The 18,884-nt window shown below is 36.3% G+C and overlaps 2 protein-coding genes and 1 long non-coding RNA gene across 5 annotated transcripts; 2 read left to right on the top strand and 1 right to left on the bottom strand.

Annotated features, from left to right (window-relative positions):
* Positions 1-24: 24 nt before the first annotated feature.
* On the bottom strand, positions 25-13,554 carry LOC109063511. Of its 2 annotated transcripts, XR_006160686.1 has the most exons (4): positions 13,414-13,554; positions 13,232-13,304; positions 824-1,104; positions 25-742 (listed from the first exon to the last, which is right to left on the bottom strand). It is a non-coding gene; the product is annotated as an uncharacterized LOC109063511 (long non-coding RNA). The 2 variants fall into 2 exon arrangements; XR_002013241.2 differs by lacking the exons at positions 13,232-13,304; positions 13,414-13,554 and adding an exon at positions 1,876-3,021.
* Positions 3,055-8,992, top strand: LOC109063510 (DNA replication complex GINS protein SLD5). The gene is made up of 7 exons (XM_019080575.2): positions 3,055-3,299; positions 4,750-4,836; positions 5,189-5,302; positions 5,911-6,008; positions 6,227-6,315; positions 7,309-7,399; positions 7,728-8,992. Exons 1-7 carry the CDS (start codon positions 3,201-3,203, stop codon positions 7,822-7,824), a joined length of 675 nt encoding a protein of 224 aa, XP_018936120.1. The 5' UTR covers positions 3,055-3,200; the 3' UTR covers positions 7,825-8,992.
* A 98-nt stretch (positions 13,555-13,652) lies between the features above and the next one.
* On the top strand, positions 13,653-15,529 carry LOC109063509 (protein phosphatase 1 regulatory subunit 3C-like). 2 transcript variants are annotated; one of them, XM_019080574.2, is made up of 3 exons: positions 13,653-13,802; positions 13,896-13,992; positions 14,353-15,529. In XM_019080574.2, exons 2-3 carry the CDS (start codon positions 13,970-13,972, stop codon positions 15,107-15,109), a joined length of 780 nt encoding a protein of 259 aa, XP_018936119.1. In that variant the 5' UTR covers positions 13,653-13,802; positions 13,896-13,969; the 3' UTR covers positions 15,110-15,529. The 2 variants fall into 2 exon arrangements, with proteins under 2 accessions (XP_018936119.1, XP_042618671.1); XM_042762737.1 differs by having other exon boundaries at positions 13,662-13,696.
* The last annotated feature ends 3,355 nt before the right edge of the window (positions 15,530-18,884 follow it).

Raw genomic sequence — 18,884 nt, forward strand, 5'->3', positions numbered from 1 at the left:
GAGATGCACACAAGACACATCACACATGTTGAAACACTAAATTTATTTTAAAGAATAGTTCCACAAAGAGAGCATACAGTCTCAAGACTTTCACAGTAAGTCCCACATAACTGGGAGTGTACAATCTTTGTCTAAACATTGAAAAAAATCAAATACAGTGCCTGTAGACATTATCTCATTTGCAAGAATGTGCAAAAGTAACAGCTCATTTATGTAACAGGGCAAGGAATGCATTGCATTTGTAAGGAAAATCAGGAATGTGTTTAAGCAGCTGATACTGCACAGCAAACAACAGGGCATGTAAACGACTCTTCTAAAAATAATGAAACCAACATTCACAATTAGGAAAACACTGCCGAGATTTGAAGCAAGCCTGTTTTCTTTATGTTAAGTCTGCTTTCGTGAAGCAACCAATGAGAAACAATTAACTAGGCCACTATAAAGTGCAATTCTACTCTTCAGAACAGGGAACATCCAAGGGGACTGTGCATTATAAGAGTATCTATGGTGTCTGAGTCAGTATGGGAGTGTCCAGGCTGCCTCTGCGGTGAAGTGTATATTTCAGTGGGGTAACTCGTGTGGAACAAGTTTGTAGTTAGAGCCACAGCATGGGCAGCGCTGGGCCTCACCCTGATGTAACCAAAACCAAACCACTGCAGTTTTGTCCTCTTCATCTTCATAAAACAGACACAGAGGTTAATGGGTTTGACCAAAGATCACTATGTTGTCACGATGGCTCATACTGATAAGAAACACATAGAACTGGTATGACTACACAATTTAACTGATATCAAAATGATGGTTAAATTATACTATCACTTACAAACACAACCAGCAATCCTCTCGTTGGTTACAGAGGAGACAATAAGAGGGTTCTTGTTAAGGGGCTCTTATGTCAAATCGTGTTTGGAGCCTGCATACTCCTGCGGTTTTAAGATGCTGTATGGATCCTAGTGAAGAAGACAGCATTGTTTGCTCACACAGCACTCTTTATTTCACAAGAAGCCACAACAGTACAATAGCACACAGTACAAGTTCCTTTCTTGGATGCCTCTAACACGATCTACTCCAGACCGGTGGCCTGCTCATCATCTGTAGGGATGCCTGAACACAAGTTTATAAATTAATAATATTACAGACCACGTTTGCAAGGCGTATTAATGTTCACAAGCATTTTATTTCTGTTGTTCTCCACATTTTTTTTGCAAATCATTTGTCTTGAACTACTTAAAGGTACTACTGGAAGCCCGTTTCAGCCTCTTAAGGGGAAAAAAAAACAATTATTATGAAATAAATTGAAATTATGACATACTAAGATATAATTATGAGCATGACACAAGTAAAAATTACGACAAAAAGTAAAACTTCTGAGAAAGTCACAGTTATGACATGAGATGTCATAAATTTAACAACAACAAAAAATAACTTTTTGATCATAATTTGAGTTTTTATAATTATGCCTTGTTATTTCAATGCCAAATTAATTATGCTTTTGTTATAATTATTGGTCTATATTTTACAGTTATGATACAAGACCTCATAAGTATAATAAAAAGATACACTTTTTGGTCATAATTTCGAGTTATCATAATTATGACTCGATTTAATTATGACTCGACTTTTATCTCTTGAATGCTATTTTGTAATTATTAACACAATTACGATGTACTTAGTCATTTTTGGCTTATGTGGCAGAAATTGGCATGAAAGGCAAATCTATTTTTCCATGCCATTACTGTTAGTGTGCAACAAACTATTTCCTGCAAGTGCTCCTCAAACAGGCGATAACACTTCGACCCAAGCTGTATTTTCCAGCGCTAACCGTCCAAACACGCACACAAAATAAAGCCTTTGATCGAGCAGTAAGTAAGTTACCTCGAGAAGCCAGTCCCCTGAGACTGTAAGACTGTAAACAACATCAACAGCGCGAGCCGCTGATCTCAAAACACGCGCGGCGCCGGTCTGAGCGAGACACTGCGCATGCGCCGCTGCTGCTGCGCGCCTCATATGAAGCTCAATGCTGACATCTAGCGGTCTGGACGAATGAAAATGTGTCAAAATGTGTCCATTCAGCAAAAGTATTACTATTATCAATAAAACGTTTTTTATATATGTATAATATTAAGTTTTAGTATAAAGTTTTTTTAATTATTATTTTAATTTTAATTTAGAAAACAACATAAGCAATCAGCAAAAATCTAATCTTGGGCTACAGTCTTGTGGAGACAGTATTAAACAATGTCTAAAATGTACAAAAACAAAAATTCCACAACATCTGAATTTTCTATTTCGATTGGGAACTAAAATTATATATTAAAATTGTATTATTGAATATATAGATATATCGCTAGAAAACACGCATCTCATCTCATCTTTTTTAAAACACAAAGTGTTTTCTACAAAGGTTTATCTCTGATGACTTTGATGTAACTTGCTCCTTTTGTGATTTTTTTTATTTTTATTGTATTGTTAATATACTAAGTTTTTTTTTTTTTTTTTTTTTTTTTTTTTTTTTTTTTTTTTTTTTTTTTTTTGAAATAAGGAAATGTTGTGGATATAGCTAACGTTACACACGAGAGTTAACGGTGTTTTTTATTTATTCAACCTTATTTTGTTCCTGGCTAAATATTTTATACATAAATGTCAATTTTGTAATCGTAAGCCTTTCTTTAGAATTTTAGAATTTTTTAAATCTTGAAGATTTAAAACTCATTAAAAAAATGTGATTTAAAACTTAAAAAAAAAAAGTGTTTGATTTCTGACTCTTCTAATAAGAAAGCTATGAAAACTGTTTCATTACATTATTGTCTTGCTCCCTGGCATATTTTATACTGTCATTCTGTTACATTTGTTTATAATAATAATAATAATAGTAATAATAATAATAATAATAATAATAATAATAATAATAATAATAATAATAATACATTTTTAATTAAAACACCTCATCTTTTGTTTTGGCGCGCATTGCGCAGACTCGCGCGACTCTAACCGGCTTGAGGACACGCTGACGTCATCGCGGCGTCACGTTGTTGTTGTTGTTTTGGCGCGAAAGTCTCCGTCTGAAGGTTCCGCGGTGGTCGCGTGCGCGAATGTAAACAGCGCAGAGCTCGGGATTGATTCCGCGTGTCTTGTGAAGTTTGGTGCTGCGCTGATACTCGAAGAGCGGTGTCTGTCTGAAGCGGCTGCAGGGTGTCAGGATGGCAGAAGGAGTGTCGGACAGTGATCTCAGCGGAGGAGAGGAGAGCCGGGAGGAAGTGACGATGACCCCCGCGGAGCTCATCGCCAGACTGGAGCAGGTCAGACTACATCTAACGGCTGCTCAAATCAACAATCACACTGAAATCACTGAAATCAACACTGCATGCTGACAGTGCGGCGTGTTTTCATAAAAGCTAAGATTTGACAGTTACTTTAAGACCCACGCAGAAGGTCGTGGGTTCAATCCCCAGGGAACACATACTGGTAATAAATAAATAAATAAATAAAGTATAGCCTAAATGCACTGTAAGTCGCTTTGGATAAAAGCGTCTGCTAAATGCATCAATGTAAATGTTAAGATGAAAGTACAGTAAGATTTGTAATGTGTTTGAAAGAAGTCTCTTCTGTTCAGCAAGGCTGCATTTATTTGCATATTATATTGAGAAATATTAGTATAATTTGAAGTAATTGTTTTTTTGTTTAAATGTATAAAATGTCATTTATTTCTGTGATCAAATCTGAATTTCCAGCATCATTACTCCAGTCTTCAGAGTCACACGATCATTCAGATGCTGATTTGATGTTTGTTTATTATTGGTGCTCAGTTATTAATTGTGGCTCTTCTTATTATTTATGTTAAAACTGTTTTTGCTGGTTAGTATTTTGTGGAAACTGTTTGATTTTTTGATGAATGGAAAGTTCAAAAGAACAACATTTATGTGAAATACAATCTTTCGTAACACTATAAATGTTTTGCTGTCAGTTTTGATCAGTTTAATGCATATTTGCTGAATAAAAGCATTATTTTCTATTAAACACACACACATACCCCAAACATTTGAATGATAGTGTTTCATGGTTTCTGCATAAATATTGAGTGATTTCAGTAATTGATAATAAACAAATATTCTTGAGCAGCAAATCAGAATATTAGAATGATCTCTGAAGATCATGTGACACTGAAGACTGGAGTAATGATGCTGAAAATTCAGCTTTAATCAGAAAAAATATGTATTTTAAAATATATTCAACTAGAAATTTGAAATTGTAAAACTGTTTCACAATATTACTGTTTTTACTGTGTTTTTGAGCTCACAAATGTGAGCCTTGGAGAGCAGAATAGACTTGATTAAAACATTTAAAAGTCATAGTGTTTCCAAACTTTCGCTATTATATGTCTATTATATGAGCTGCATCCTGTGATTATTTTAAACAGTATTGAATGAGTTCACTTGTATGCTGGACATTTGTTTGATGGAGAATCTGAAGCATGTAGAATGTAATGAAAGAAATTCATATGTAGACTCATCTGTGTAAAACTAAGTCCAAAACTGATTAGAAGCATTGAAATTCAGTCAAATGTATGTTTTTAAGCTCAAACTTTTGCTAAAAAATCATTAGTATGTAAAAAATGCTGTACTTTTTGGGAGTAATTAATTGGAAAAATAAATGCATGCATTAGATAGAGTCTGTAATATGAGTCTTATTGCACATGTTTTCAAGGAGCAGTGTTTTTGAATGCGTCTCAGTCAATCTCTTGTGTTTCAGGCTTGGCTCAATGAGAAGTTTTCTCCAGAACTGATGGAGAACAAGTCAGAGTTGGTGGAGTGTGTGATGGAGCAGCTCACACACATGGTATGTTTATTTATGAGTTTATTTATTTTTTAAAAATCTTGATGTCCACCTCAGCATTTATATTAAAGAACAGATTGGAAAAACATATAGAAATCATAAACATATGTAATTAAAAAATTCAGCTGTGTGTGGTCAGTATTAGGTTTTCAAGTTAAAATAAGAAACATGAAAACATTTAGCAGCATGTGTAAAAAATTATTATGCAAGAATTAAAAAAATGTATAATTTTAATTTTAGAATTTTGAAAATCAAAAAAAAAAATGCTTAAAATGTTTAAATGTTATTAAAAAAGATTCTGGATGAAATATAGCATTAAATTCCTTATCAATGAGTCATTTATGTTTGTGTGCAGGAGGAAAATCTGCAGCGGGTGAGGAAAGGTGATGTGAAGGCCAGTGTGCATCGCATGGAGATCGATCGCATCCGCTTCGTTCTGAGCAGCTACCTGCGCTCAAGACTGCAGAAGGTATCCTGAACATGACTCCACAGTCATTTTATTGACTTAAACTACACGTATTACACAGACAGCTTTTTACCAAACCCGTAAAAGCTCTGTTTGTCTTTGGAACACAATTTAAGATATTTTGGATGAAAACCGGGAGGCTTGTGACTTGTGGCACGGATGACACAGAAGAGCATACAGTGATATGGAGAGACGCAGAGAAGACCGTTGACAAAGGAATTGTTGAATAAAATCATTATTTTTGTTTTCTTCGCTTACAAAAAGTGTTCCTGTCGCTTCATATAATCCAGATTGCACGTCTGATGGCAGATGGAGTATTCTGAAGACGACTTTCATACCTTTTATGGACCTTGACACTGTTATTTATTTGGCAGTCTATGGGACAGTCACAAGGCCTCCCGGTTTTCATCCAAAATATCTTTAATTGTGTTCTGAAGACGAACGAAGCTTTTACGGGTTTGGAACGACATGGGGGTAAGTGATTAATGACACAATTTTCATTTTGGGGTGGAGTATCCCTTTAAGATGTATTTAAGATTTTAAGATGAAGCAAAGGTAAACTGCACTGTAGGTACTTGTTTATACATTTATGGTTGTTGTCTCATCTGCAGATAGAGAGGTTTTTCCCTCATGTTTTGGAGAAAGAAAAGTCACGGGCTGATGGAGATCCTTCATTTCTCTCTCCTGAAGAGTTTGCCTTCGCTAAAGAGTGAGTTCATTCTGAATGCTCTCTGTTGTCCGTGTCAGCCGATAGACAGACGGTGTGGTAAAGTGCAAACAGAGCCAGAACGTTCTCTTCATTTCTTTGAGAATGACTGTTTTGGGCAGAACGTTGAGTGTTATTTGGCACTGTCTGTTAGTCATCTAATTCACATAATTCACAAAGTGATGTGTGTGGTCTCTAAACATTATATGTTGTGTGTTCAGGTTTCTGGCCAACACAGAGGTGTATCTCCGAAATGTGGCTCTAAAACACATGCCCCCAAACCTGCAGAGCATTGACATGCTGAAGGCCGGTGAGAAACGTTTCATTGTTTTTTAAGAATTAACCAACACAACTTCACAGAAATCCATTAATTTGGATAGCGGGAATTTACAGTAAATAACTTGAATTACATTGGCAGTGAACACATAACAAATAAAGGTACAAAAGCTCTCTCTGGGGCAGTACCTTCAAGGTATTATGGACCCTATAGTGGTAAGTAAGGTACAAATGTGTACTGCATTTATATAAAAAAATAGATCAGAAAAGCATTTAGAGTACTGTTCAAAAGTTTGCAGTCAATAAGTTTGTTTGTTTAAAAGAATTTATAGAGCAAGATTGCATTAAATTGATTAAAAGTAAACATAAGGACTTTGAAATTCCTACCAAAGTTTCTATTTCAAATAAATGCTGATCTTTTGAACTGTATATTCGTCATAGAATGCTGGAAGAAATGTATCAGTTTCCACGAAAATATTAAGCAGCACAAGTGTTTTTAGAATGGATAATAATAATAATAATAATAATAAAAAATTCTTGAATAGCAAATTAGCATATCCAAATGATTTCTGAAGGATCATGTGACTCTGAAGACTAGAGTAATGATGCTGAAAATTCAGCTCTACATCACAGGAATAAATTACATTTTAAAGTATATTACAATAGAAAATGATTTAAATTCTAATACTGTTTTACTGTATTTTTAAAAATAAATACAGCCTTGGTGAGCATAAGAGGGTTTCAGAAATGTTAAAACATCTTGCATTTTTCAGACTAGACCTGAATGGAATGCTGTAATCACCAATTTCACTATTAGTTGATAGCAGGAGCTGTATTTGTAATATTAGTCATTTATTTATTTAATTTTTTGATTCCAGATGCTTTGAGCCAGATGGTGGTTTTATTTACATTTACATTTAATCATTTAGCAGACGCTTTTATCCAAAGCGACTTACAAATGAGAATGAGGTTTTATCAGGTGGCAGTGATTGGTTGATTAATTGGTGGATGTGTGTGTTTGTGTGAGTTCCTGAGCCGTGTCTGGACTCGTTTGTGTTCCTGAGAGTGAAAGAGAGGCAGGAGAATATCCTGGTGGAGCCTGAGACGGACGAGCAGAGGTAAGAACACCATCCTTTTCATTCAGCAGTCACACGCTGAAAATCCCATACTGGATGATCACTAATCTGGTTGGTGTCAGAGGGCAGTGGCTTGTGGGCAGGAGACAGCAAAGATGCTCTCTAGTTTTTGGAACAGAGCTTGCTGCCTCATAACCAAACACAAAAATGAATTTAAATTAATAAAATGCCATGGATTTTCTTATCAAAATGCACAATGTCCTATAGTAGACAGCATTTGTTTTCATTTTAATCAGCTGGCTGAGATGATATAGCAAAGTGAGTTTATAAACAGTATTTATTTAGACATCTTTGCTGTTGTCTCTCTCAGGGAGTATGTTGTGGACTTGGACAAAGGTTCGCAGCACCTGATGCGTTACCGTACTATAGCACCTCTAGTGGCCAGCGGTGCAGTGCAACTCATTTAAACCTGCAGAGCCTCAGGAACGGAATGAAGACGCCACAGAGGAGCACCCTTACATGCTTGAACACCCATCCGCCTGAAACATAGTATCCCAGCTTCATTACAGATCCAGTCTGGACCCTGAGCATGTCTGCATCTCTGAATCTAAAAGCATTTCTATTTTAAAATGGCTCATTCTCATCATGAAACTGACATGAAAGCAGTATAGATTGTTATTGTTGACTTTGAAAGTAATCTATAAGAACAAACATTCTTCTGTGTATTCTGGTTGTTTGGATTGTCTTGGGTTATTGCAACCTCCCTGCAATATTTCATCACTAATTGACAGCTCAGTTATTGCAGTCTGATCAGAAACTGGTGAACCTGACACGCTTGCTCTGAAGCGGAAGCTGTGGTTTTCTCTGTAAATGGGAAGTTGCTGGTTTGGATGTATGCGGTCGTTTAAATGGTCATTGGGGTTTTGCTGGTGTGTTAGAATAAAATTGCATTATTTATGTTTCTATACTGGGCCACCATGTTTTTTGTGTTGTTTGCTGCATGCTGTTTTGTTGTATATTATAGCTTGCTGCTAGAATGATCTGACTCTGTAAGTCTGTCAACAGGATTTATGGCATAATGTCAATTACAACTTAAAATAATTTTGATCCTCAGTTTCTGAAAAACACATTTATAGTGACATACTTCAGCGATGGGTATCTTGTATTTTATTATAGGAGTCACCAGTTTTTGTGTTTCGAAATCAAAATTCTATCATTCTATTCTGAGTGCATTTATAAGTACTTTGAAACACACTTTAAAAGTTCAATTTCAGGATGACTAAAGCAGAATTTGTCTAATTGAATTTTTAATAACTAGATAAAGGTTATTATGTCATGTTTGATGCATCAATTTCTGTGATAAGACATGATAAAACTTTGCAGAAATACCTATTGTACCCAATCTATTACATGCCTTATTTCGTCTGAATAACAATTCATACTTTAAGACCTGTAATTGTAAAAAAAAAAAAAAAAAAAAAAATCCCCCTTCAGCCTGTGATTCACGGCTTTTTGCTGTGAAATTCTTATAAATTATACATAAGAATAACTTTTATATTATTAGTAAGGTGAACACTTATTGAACTGAAGCAACTTTGATGTACTTGATTATAAAATTTATTTGTTCATATCTCAGTCATCTTTGCATTTTTATTGCACTTTCATTTTATATTTTATTGTATTTTATGTTATGGTTTGGGTCTGTGCAAAAAAGTGGAAAACCGCCCCATAATTATGAATTTCATAATGAGTTCCATTTTCTCTTATATAATATTATAAGGGCCATAAAAGCCTGATTTATCAAATATGATACAAAACATAAAACATATATGCAACTTTATACTTTTTTAGATGTTTATATACTTTGTCCAAAGTTTCAATAAACCATTCCATTTAAAAAATTATAGATTTATATATCAGGTGTTATGGGGTTAAAATGCCCTGATTTTAGTGGGTCCAATATTATTCATTCAGTATTATTTAAATCAGCAAGTGGTGATTTCAGCTGAATTCTCATGAAACCACACATCGCTCTAATGTTCGAGGTAAATAAAAGCCACTATGCCCTGCGTTCACCTTTGTGACCTGACTCTGCAGAAGATAACATTGCCTGATCTCACGCTTTGCCCTTTCTTATTCCACCCTGAGAAATACACCTATTGCTCCATATCCTGTGCTGACACTCTTACCACTCCTCCAGTGTTGTGCACTGTATGTGATCATTCCTCAGTGTTTATGTGAATTATACACCTGTGGTGGCTTCACATGCCGAAACCTCTGCCTACAGGCTTGAACTAGCAGTAGAAGTGTTTTATTGTAATTTCAGTGTTGTGAAATGTGGTGGAACACAGGTGGAAATCTCATCTAGAATCATGATTCACATCAAGATTAACATTTGAATCATGGAAATGTAGCCAGCTAATACTGAAGCATGTGTAAATCATACGGTCAACGCCCCTTAATGCGACGTAAACTGGTTGTAACTGGTAAAGAGTAACACGATGAGTAAAACCGCAGACACATTAGTGATATTTCAGCACAATTTCACAGAGGAAAAAACTGTCTATTGTATGAAATGTATGAAGCACAGCTCACACAAAAGTCACAAACAAGCCGATTTCTGTTGGTCAGCGTGAAGAATTCAAGAGGCCTACTTGAACATGAATGACTGTTTTCTTCATGATTTGACTCCCAAAATTATGGATTCATACTGACTGGATTTTGCCTTCGAACGTTTGTTGAGCAGCAGTAAATGTGAATGCATCTTAAAGGGACAGTTCACCTTAAAATGAAAAATTGCTGTTAAATTACTCATCCTCAGGCCATCCAAGATTCAGATTATTTTTCTTCGGCAGAACAGTAAAGTTAAAGTTTTTAACTGAAACTGGATCTTACTGATTCATAAAGAGCAAGTCAATGACTACTGAGTCAAAAAACTAATCAGGCAACACAAAAGCAATCCTAATTGCTCCTGACAATATATTGAGGTCTTATGAAGTGAAACGATCAGTCCGTGCAAGAAACTGAACATTACATTTACAACATGCTACTTGTAATCCATACCCTCAGGCAACGGGGAAATCTGATTCTTTACCGCAAACTGGTTCTTTCAGAAATTCACCACTGTGTTTATGTAATCACACAATGATGTAACATATACACAATATTATTAAAACACGATAATGATGTGAAATGCAGAGGAGTTACATGTCTAAAGCATATTATGTGAATAAACACTAAGGAACCATTAAGTGTTTAATTCTGCCTCTTCATTCACGTTTGCACATATCACCGCCTCATCGGTCTTTGGTCCGGGTGTGAACTGTTTCCTCAGTTCAGTGACTGCTGGAGGAATAATTCTCGTGAAACATCACTGTTTGCCTGAGGCTATGGATTCATAAATAATGTTCAGTTTCTTGCACAGACTGATCTGTTCGCTTCATAAGATAAACCATAGATATTAATTTTGTGTTGCCTGATACACTTCTTTTGACCTTTTTTTTTTTTTTTTTTTTTTTGGTAGGCACTGACTTGCATTTCATGAATCACAAAGCACCACAGTTTTTAGCTTAAAATAAATAAATAAAATTCTGTTCTACAGAAGAAAAAAGTCACCTATACATCTTGGATGGCCTGAGGTTGAGTAAAATAAGAGGATATTCCTATTTTTGGGTGAACTATCCCTATAAGTCACTATATATACACAGTTAGTTTTGTTGTGCAGGACAAAACATATCTTTATCACTGGATTAATACAAATATCACGTTCATATTGTATTTAATGTATTTATATTACTATTTCCCCAAAAAAATGTTGTCATCATTTACTCACCCTCATGTCTTTCCAAACCTGTATAATTTTCTTCTGTGGAACACAAAGGAAGATATTTTAAAGAATGTGAACTCTTTTTGTTCATACAATGAAAGTAATAGATACGCTTGCCAATTTATTATTAAATGTCCTTTGAGGGCATAGTTCAAGCATTTAAATTCTGTCATCATTTACAGTCGCTCCAAATCTGTATAAAAATTTGAAAATATAATGAAAGTCAATGCGGTCCAGAACAAGATAATATTGGACCCCACTGACTTTCATTGTATTGAAAAACAAAACAAGACAAAAAAACCCCACACCTTTCATACTGGTTTGGAACAACATCTAAATGATGACAAGATGTACATTTTTGGGTGAAATATCCCCTCAAAAATATAACAGAATTGCTGTTATATTTTTATCAGCTACTTTTGGTCAGACAACCACACCCAGAGTTTGTTGACGTCAATTAACATAGTTCTTGGTAATGTGGGTTTTTTGTAAACTCAAGCTAGCTTATTAACCCCTGTCACAGCTTCCGATTTCACAGTGACTTCCTTTAACCCTAGAGTGACAGGAAGCCCACGCCATCCATCATCAGATCTGGCAGAAATTACACAGAACTGTTCATCTGTTTTCGTAAACTAGGTCAGAATCCAGCTATTGGCTAATGCATTATACAAATACTGGAATGAATAGTCTTTTGTTTTGAGGCACTGGAAGTGCACACATCACCCAATAATCAGGAATACAAACAAGACATCTGTAAACTTGCATTACAGACATATAAAACACTGCTTATGCTGTTCCAAAAAATACAATGGAAGTTTGCTAGCAAACTAAAGGCAGTTATGAAATGAGATTCTTTGCTACAGTTTCAAGTTCAAAAGTGAATCATTGCAATAATGAGTATTATAATGGTGTTTCTGATGATGCTAAATGATATCCATTATGAATTAATACAAGCACATTTCAGGTTTGGTGATGATTTAGGGTTTCTTGAGCCTCGCTGATGGTTTTGTGACAGTGCATGAGACAAAAAAGGCTTTGGAAACACTGATCTTAGATATTTTGACACCCACAGATCTGCATGAAGTCATCGCAGCAGGAAGCAGTCGACCGAGGCAGCGTTTCAAAGAACCGCACAGCAGTGCATTTCTGTCAATTTGATTATCATGCATTTTCAGCCTAAAAAAAAAACAACTAAGAGATGTCACATCCAGACTTGTACCTCATCTTAACTCTGTGATGTTAGTTTTAGTTTGATGCTTTCCCCCAAAACACCCCAAGAATCTTCATGTCTGATCATGTCAATGTGATTTTACACTGCAACACTACTATATTTAGTAGACTCTTCCATGTGAAATATTGCAATGTTTAGGCCCAGACTGGCTTCTTTAGTATGCATTCGTGCCCATATATTTGGCCATGAATGTCATTTGCACTGCTTACCATTACCAAGTTATTTTTGCTTATAGCTAGAATTGGTTAAGCAAACCGTCATTGAGTCAGTTTGGCATTTCTGTTTTTGAGGCAATGACTGGCAAGGGTTCAAACCACATTTATGTGCGCTACGTGCCTAACTACAGGTCTGATATGGCAGCTATATGGTAATTTTCTCTCTTGCTCTGTCTCTCTTTGTAAAAGAAGCTCAATCATGAAGAATGAAAGCCTAATGAGGTTTAAAATCATGCTCACTGGGTTGTTTTATGGGTAGATGGCCTCGAGTTTTCATGCATTTCCTGATTGTCCTAAGGCATAATTACATTAATTTCATGACATTTACATAAATCACAATAGAAATATCATCACTGTTTTTCCAGATTTGTTGGAAATTTTTCACGAAGCTCTTTTTTGTAAATAAATAAATAAATAATCAATGCATTTGTGCAGATTTTTTTTCTTGCTCATTTGTCAGATATTCCCTGTAAGAGTAATTTACTTGCTAAATAAACTTCACTTTATTCCTTTAGGCTATAAATGAAATTTCAAACAGTGAAGGTTTGCTGTATAATATGCTGAAAGTCTACACAGTGTTTAAAGATGCAGTTTTTACTTACATTAGTTGAGAGCACATGGCGTATTTATAACTTGAAGAATTCATTTGTCACTCTGAAGGACTATTTAAGTCACCTGCAGAAAAAAATATAGATATAAAATAAAACATAAATTAAGAAATAATAATAATAATAATAATAATATAATTAAATAATTTAAAAATTAAAGAAAAAAGACACAAGACCTTCAATATAGCTGTTTTCCCTAAACATTGATATGAATGATAACCTAAAATCTTAATGATTTTTTAAAATTCATGTTCCTGATATTTGTCAAGCATCCATATATTTTCCCTAGGATTTAGTCTCCTACTCTTTAGCCCACAGATCAGGTCATAAATAGCTGGTTAAGTCTTATCCGGTCTTTGAAAAGCTCATTGGCTTGAGTTTGGAGGAGGGATCAAGCTACTATAAAAGACGAAGTGACGCAAGCTTTCACACAATGCTTCCTGAAGCTCAGCTGAGCAGGTAGACCGAGGCATCTCAAACTTATGTCCTACAATACAAAAAACTAAACAAAAAATATTAAAAAAAAAGATTTCATAGGATAATCCAATGATTAAATGAAAGCACAGTAAGATTTGTTTTTTCCTCATGTTTTATTAAAAAAATATATATTGATTAAATAACTTGAAATTGTTAAAACCACTTATGTCTGTTTTTACAGCATCAGCATTTAAAGTGTGCGACCACTTTGGGAGGAAAGGAAATAATAATTCTGCAGGACGATTTCACTATTACATGCTGAAGATGACTTGTGCAAAGTAAGTTTATTGTCTGAATAAGATAACCTACTAAAGCCAGGGTTTCCACAGTCACAAAAAAAAAAAAAAGAAAAAAAAAAAAAAAAAGAAAATACTGGAGGAATTTCAAAAAGTGTGGTTTCCAGGCCTCAATAAGTAATGAAAAGTGATTTTTTTGTAATTAGTGTTTATTTATTCAATATTTATTTTTAGTATAAATATAAAAAATGTTTCTTCAACTTGAAGTCATTGTTTGTGAGTGCGTGCAAACAGGGCTGAAAACACACATTCATTGGTTAAAAAGTGTTGGGACCCTGTAAAATGAGACTATAAAGTAAAAAGCATGCAAGTCATCATTTTGTGGTGTTTCTGCCCCTGCAGTGTGATGTCGAGGTTTGGCCCGCCGGTGTCCGTGAGGTCTGTGGACATGACCGTGGGCTTCAGGTGCAGAGGATCACCAAACATCAACCACCTGCTCGCCGTGTCTTCGCCCAAACCCCTGCGGCCCTGCCTCGCCCATCAGCCGGTGTTCGAGTACAGACACTCCCCTTCCACAGGCCTCCACACAGCCAAGAAAAGCAGCCGCAGGGAAAAACGCGTCGCGTTTGCGGACGCCAAAGGACTTTCGCTCATCACGGTGCGCCTGTTCTCCGAGAAAGAGGACAAGATCCCGCGTGAACCGCTGAAAACACCACGGCTGAAGAAGAAGCCGAGCTGCGCTAAAGAGACTGTTAATAATGCTTCGCGGTTGAGGCTTGGGTTCGAGCAGCCTTGTAGAGATTTCCAGGCGTTCAGGAGTCGGCTTCAAGATCACATGGTTGTTTTGGAGAGCTGTCACGTCACCAGGTGCTCCATCCTCGGCACCGTGCGCGTCAAGAACGTCTGCTTTGAGAAAGCGGTGCAAATCCGTATAACTTTCGACACCTGGCGCAGTCACCAGGACGTGGCGTGTACTTACCTGGATCAGAGTTACGGGGAACCTGGAACCGACGTGTTTGAGTTTAACATCCGCGTCCCAGAGCGGTTAGACCCGCGGGAGCGCATCGAGTTCTGCGTCTCTTACTTTCCGGCTGCGTTCAGTGCTGCTCTGTGGGACAATAATAACGGCGACAACTACTGCATTCACGTGTGTGACTGAATGTGCTGGTTTACACTGCGTCTGTACAAACTTACAACTACGAACTTTGATTGCTGACCAGTTTAGCACATACTGACTGAAACGCTGTCCCACGATCACAGAGTGCTTCTCTGAGCACTCAAACGTAGCCTATCTTATATATTTAAATAATATTTGGCAACTCGACAAATGTGCGTAAATATCTCGCATATACTGTGGAAATGTTTATTAAACCTTGCATGCTGTGGAAAATATTTTTGACATTGTATCAAAAATGTGATTTATGTTTTCTATTTTTAAAATGGAGTTTTACATTTATTTATTTTGAACTTGAGCACTTTAACATGTTTATAAAACACTTTCATACTGTGGGTAATTTAATAAAGTTTTTATAGAAAATATTTTATTGCATAAAATAAAGATCACTGAAATTGCTTCAAATGACTGTTCATTATCTCTTGCATTTATCTATTGCTGTTTTCTCTCAAAGAAAGTTTCTGTGGTCAGTTATGCTTCGAGTTCTATTTGTGGTATTCAGTTGGGTGACAAATGTTACTAGCTAAAATGATTTCAAATGGGGCACAAACTAGAGCTGTAGTCAAGTCCAGCTTTGTCGAGTCCAAGTCAAGTCCAAGTCCAAAAGTTTCGAGTCCAAGTCAAGACCGAGTCCAAAGAGGTTCGAGTCCAAGTCAAGTCCAAGTCCAAAAGTTTCGAGTCCAAGTCAAGACCGAGTCCAAATGAGAGAAAAAAAGGATCCTCTTCAAGACCACTTACGTAACTAATGTATGTGATGCGAGAGACAGCATCCTATTCTAAGAAAATAATTTTACATTATTATTTGTAAATGATCAAAAGCATGTGCAAAGTAACAACTCTGTAGGACAGGGGTCTCCAAACTAAATCCTGGAGGGCCAGTGCCCTGCAGAGTTTAGGTCCAACTGGCCTTAACACTATCTGGATGTTTTCTAGTGTGTCTAGTAAGAGCTTGATTAGCTGGTTCAAGTGTGTTTAATTAGGGTTGGAGCTAAACTCTAAAGGACACCGGCCCTCCAGGACCGAGATTGGAGCTGTAGGGTCAAATTATTTTTTATGTACTTTATTACATTTTATTTACTTTATAATGCTGCTGTTGCTGACATTATGTCTGTGGTCAAAAATTAAAATGACTGATGCCTTGGCGCAGCACACACACGCAAAGCTCGGGATATGACAATGCGCGCAGTTAAGGCTAGAAGGGATACGTTTGGCTCTACTGGGCATGCGCACATAAATACAGCGAAATTTTTGTAATACTGTACTAGGGCTTGTCGGAAACAAACGACTACTCGAGCATGTATAAACCATAATGCATACAAAGAGTTTTGCAAGTGCGTGAATTTTAGGATTACAATATTGCGTGGAGCTGTTACTTTCTATGACCTTATCTATGTTGCATGTAAAAATAAAATATGTAATGTAATAATTAGGCGTGTGCCTAAAGCCTAATACCTGGATAATGGCTTCAAAAACGAATAACGGACGAATTCTGCCTGAAGAATCGGCTGAAGCTGGCACAGTCGGTGTTTGCTAGATAACAGCTGAGTCATGTGATCAGCGCAATAGTATACACAGACCTCTATAGTCACGAGTGTGAAGTGAATGAATGTAAACTTTATGAGCGAAAAGAGCACAAATCAAACACCGCATTAGTGTTTCCTCTCTGTGCATCTCTCAGAAATCAGAGCTTGGCAGGAGTAATATCACCTATAATAATACATCATACACGTTATATTATTTGTATATATTTAAAAGGCAATGATTTAAACCTTAGGCTACGATATGATACGAATGAATGGAATAAGCACAGCGCGCTCAACAATCAAACAGCCGCGTTGCGGGTCTCAGTCTCTTAAAAACCAAACCAGTTCTCTCTCAAGAGTAGGATAATAATTAGCGTAGATACGGATACATTTTCTACTTGTCCTACATGTTTGCATCTTTATCTTTTGCTGGTTTGCGCGGCACACCCACATTTGTTTAGTGAAGTTCACTAAACATTGAGACTTGCTTAAAGAGTTCTGCGTAATGAAAATGTGCACATTGAATGGATTCAGTCGTGTTCAAATGATCACTAAATGTTTGTCATGACATCTCTCTGCTTGCATGATAAATATCATTTTAGAAATTAATAGTTATTTTTGTTTTAACACGACATACTTGTTTTTTACTTCAGTGATAACCTATGAAAAAAAGATAAAAAGTCATAACGGTCTTGTCAAGTAACTGTACGACGTTGTATCCGAATGCAGATACGAAAAATGTTGTGATTGCTACAAATACTGGCTGTTACATGAAAATTTTAATATGTAATGTCATAATTATAAAGTTTTGCAAATTTACATATGTAATTGGTTGCATAAGGCTATAAATTAATAAGCGTTTATTGATTAAAAAAAACGATTTAATGTGTTTTCATTTACAATAGCATGAACCACGAGAAGTTGAGTAACTAAAATAAAATAAAAAATCGACTAGTAGAAATCAGTAGTCTTGCAACCCCTATACTGTACAACATTAATAAGTATTTCATTATTGGTAAATTTAGGCTACCTATGTGTAGACGTAAATAAAACACAATCTAACAGGTAGAAAATTAAATTAGAAACATCTAAACATTTCAGAACGCAACAAGTGCGCCAGTGGTCATGCACATCCTTTCCATAACAAAATTGAAAGCTAAGCCAAGATGGAGAAACAGGTGATCATAGCTGTACAAGGATAGCCATTTTTAAAATTAATTTATTAGCAGAGCTATTGCAATGGATTTTTAGTGCTGGAAATCCATTTATTTTTTGCTGAAACTTGTGCGTCTTCATGGATAGCATGGGTGATGGTTTTCTTAGCAGCAGCAGCAGACGCCACTGGAGCGCAAGCATAGAGCGCAGGCTACAGAGTGCTTTGGAAAAAAGGAGAAAGCGGCGCGCCTAGCGTTTTCCATGCGTTTTCAGTCGCGACATGCAAATGGCAGCAGCTGTTTTGAAGGAGAATTTTTTTTTTTTTTTTGCTGGACTCGACAGCGAGTCCAATGACCAAGTCCGAGACAAGTCCGAGTGCAAACACCACCGAGTCCGAGACAAGTCCGAGACGATAGAAAAATGTCTCGAGTCCGGACTCGAGTCCAAGTCCGGACTCGAGTAATACAGCCCTGGCACAAACTAGGATCAAGGATGTTCATTCAAATCCCAGAACGTTTTTGTCTTGGACACAAAGCATAATCCATTTAAATCTATTAATTCCCAGGATTGGTACCCGACATGGAGCTTTTGACTGACGCGAGAACCCTTGATTGGAAACTGAATATGTCATTAATGTAGTTTGATGGGTTGTTTATCTGAGAATTGTGATTTTATTCTTTGTATTAGGTTTGTGACATTGCATTTTAAGTGGAAAACCAACTGAAATCTTTCATTTGACCTCTAGGATATAGCACTGCTGTGTAAAATGCTTTGCAGAAGCCATAAGGAAATCATCCCTGCTGGCACGGAAATTGAGAGCCAGCATTGTAATTTATTTCATTCATGTGAGAGTTTTAAGGACGTGCCAGGCTGCCAGCACAGATAAATCCTGCTCTCAGCTGCGGTCAGACAGACAGAGAGATCAGTGCTTGTTCAGTCTGATTATGAGTGGCCTTTTCATAATCAGCCTTGATCAGATTATGTATTACATGCAGACACTGGCCACCTCCAGTTATCAAATATTACTTCCTGAAAAGGTTTTGGAATCTGTAACAGTGATTTAATGACTGCTATGCGCTCTG

The sequence above is a fragment of the Cyprinus carpio genome, chromosome A8 (assembly GCF_018340385.1).
Source record: "Cyprinus carpio isolate SPL01 chromosome A8, ASM1834038v1, whole genome shotgun sequence".
NCBI lineage: Eukaryota > Metazoa > Chordata > Actinopteri > Cypriniformes > Cyprinidae > Cyprinus > Cyprinus carpio.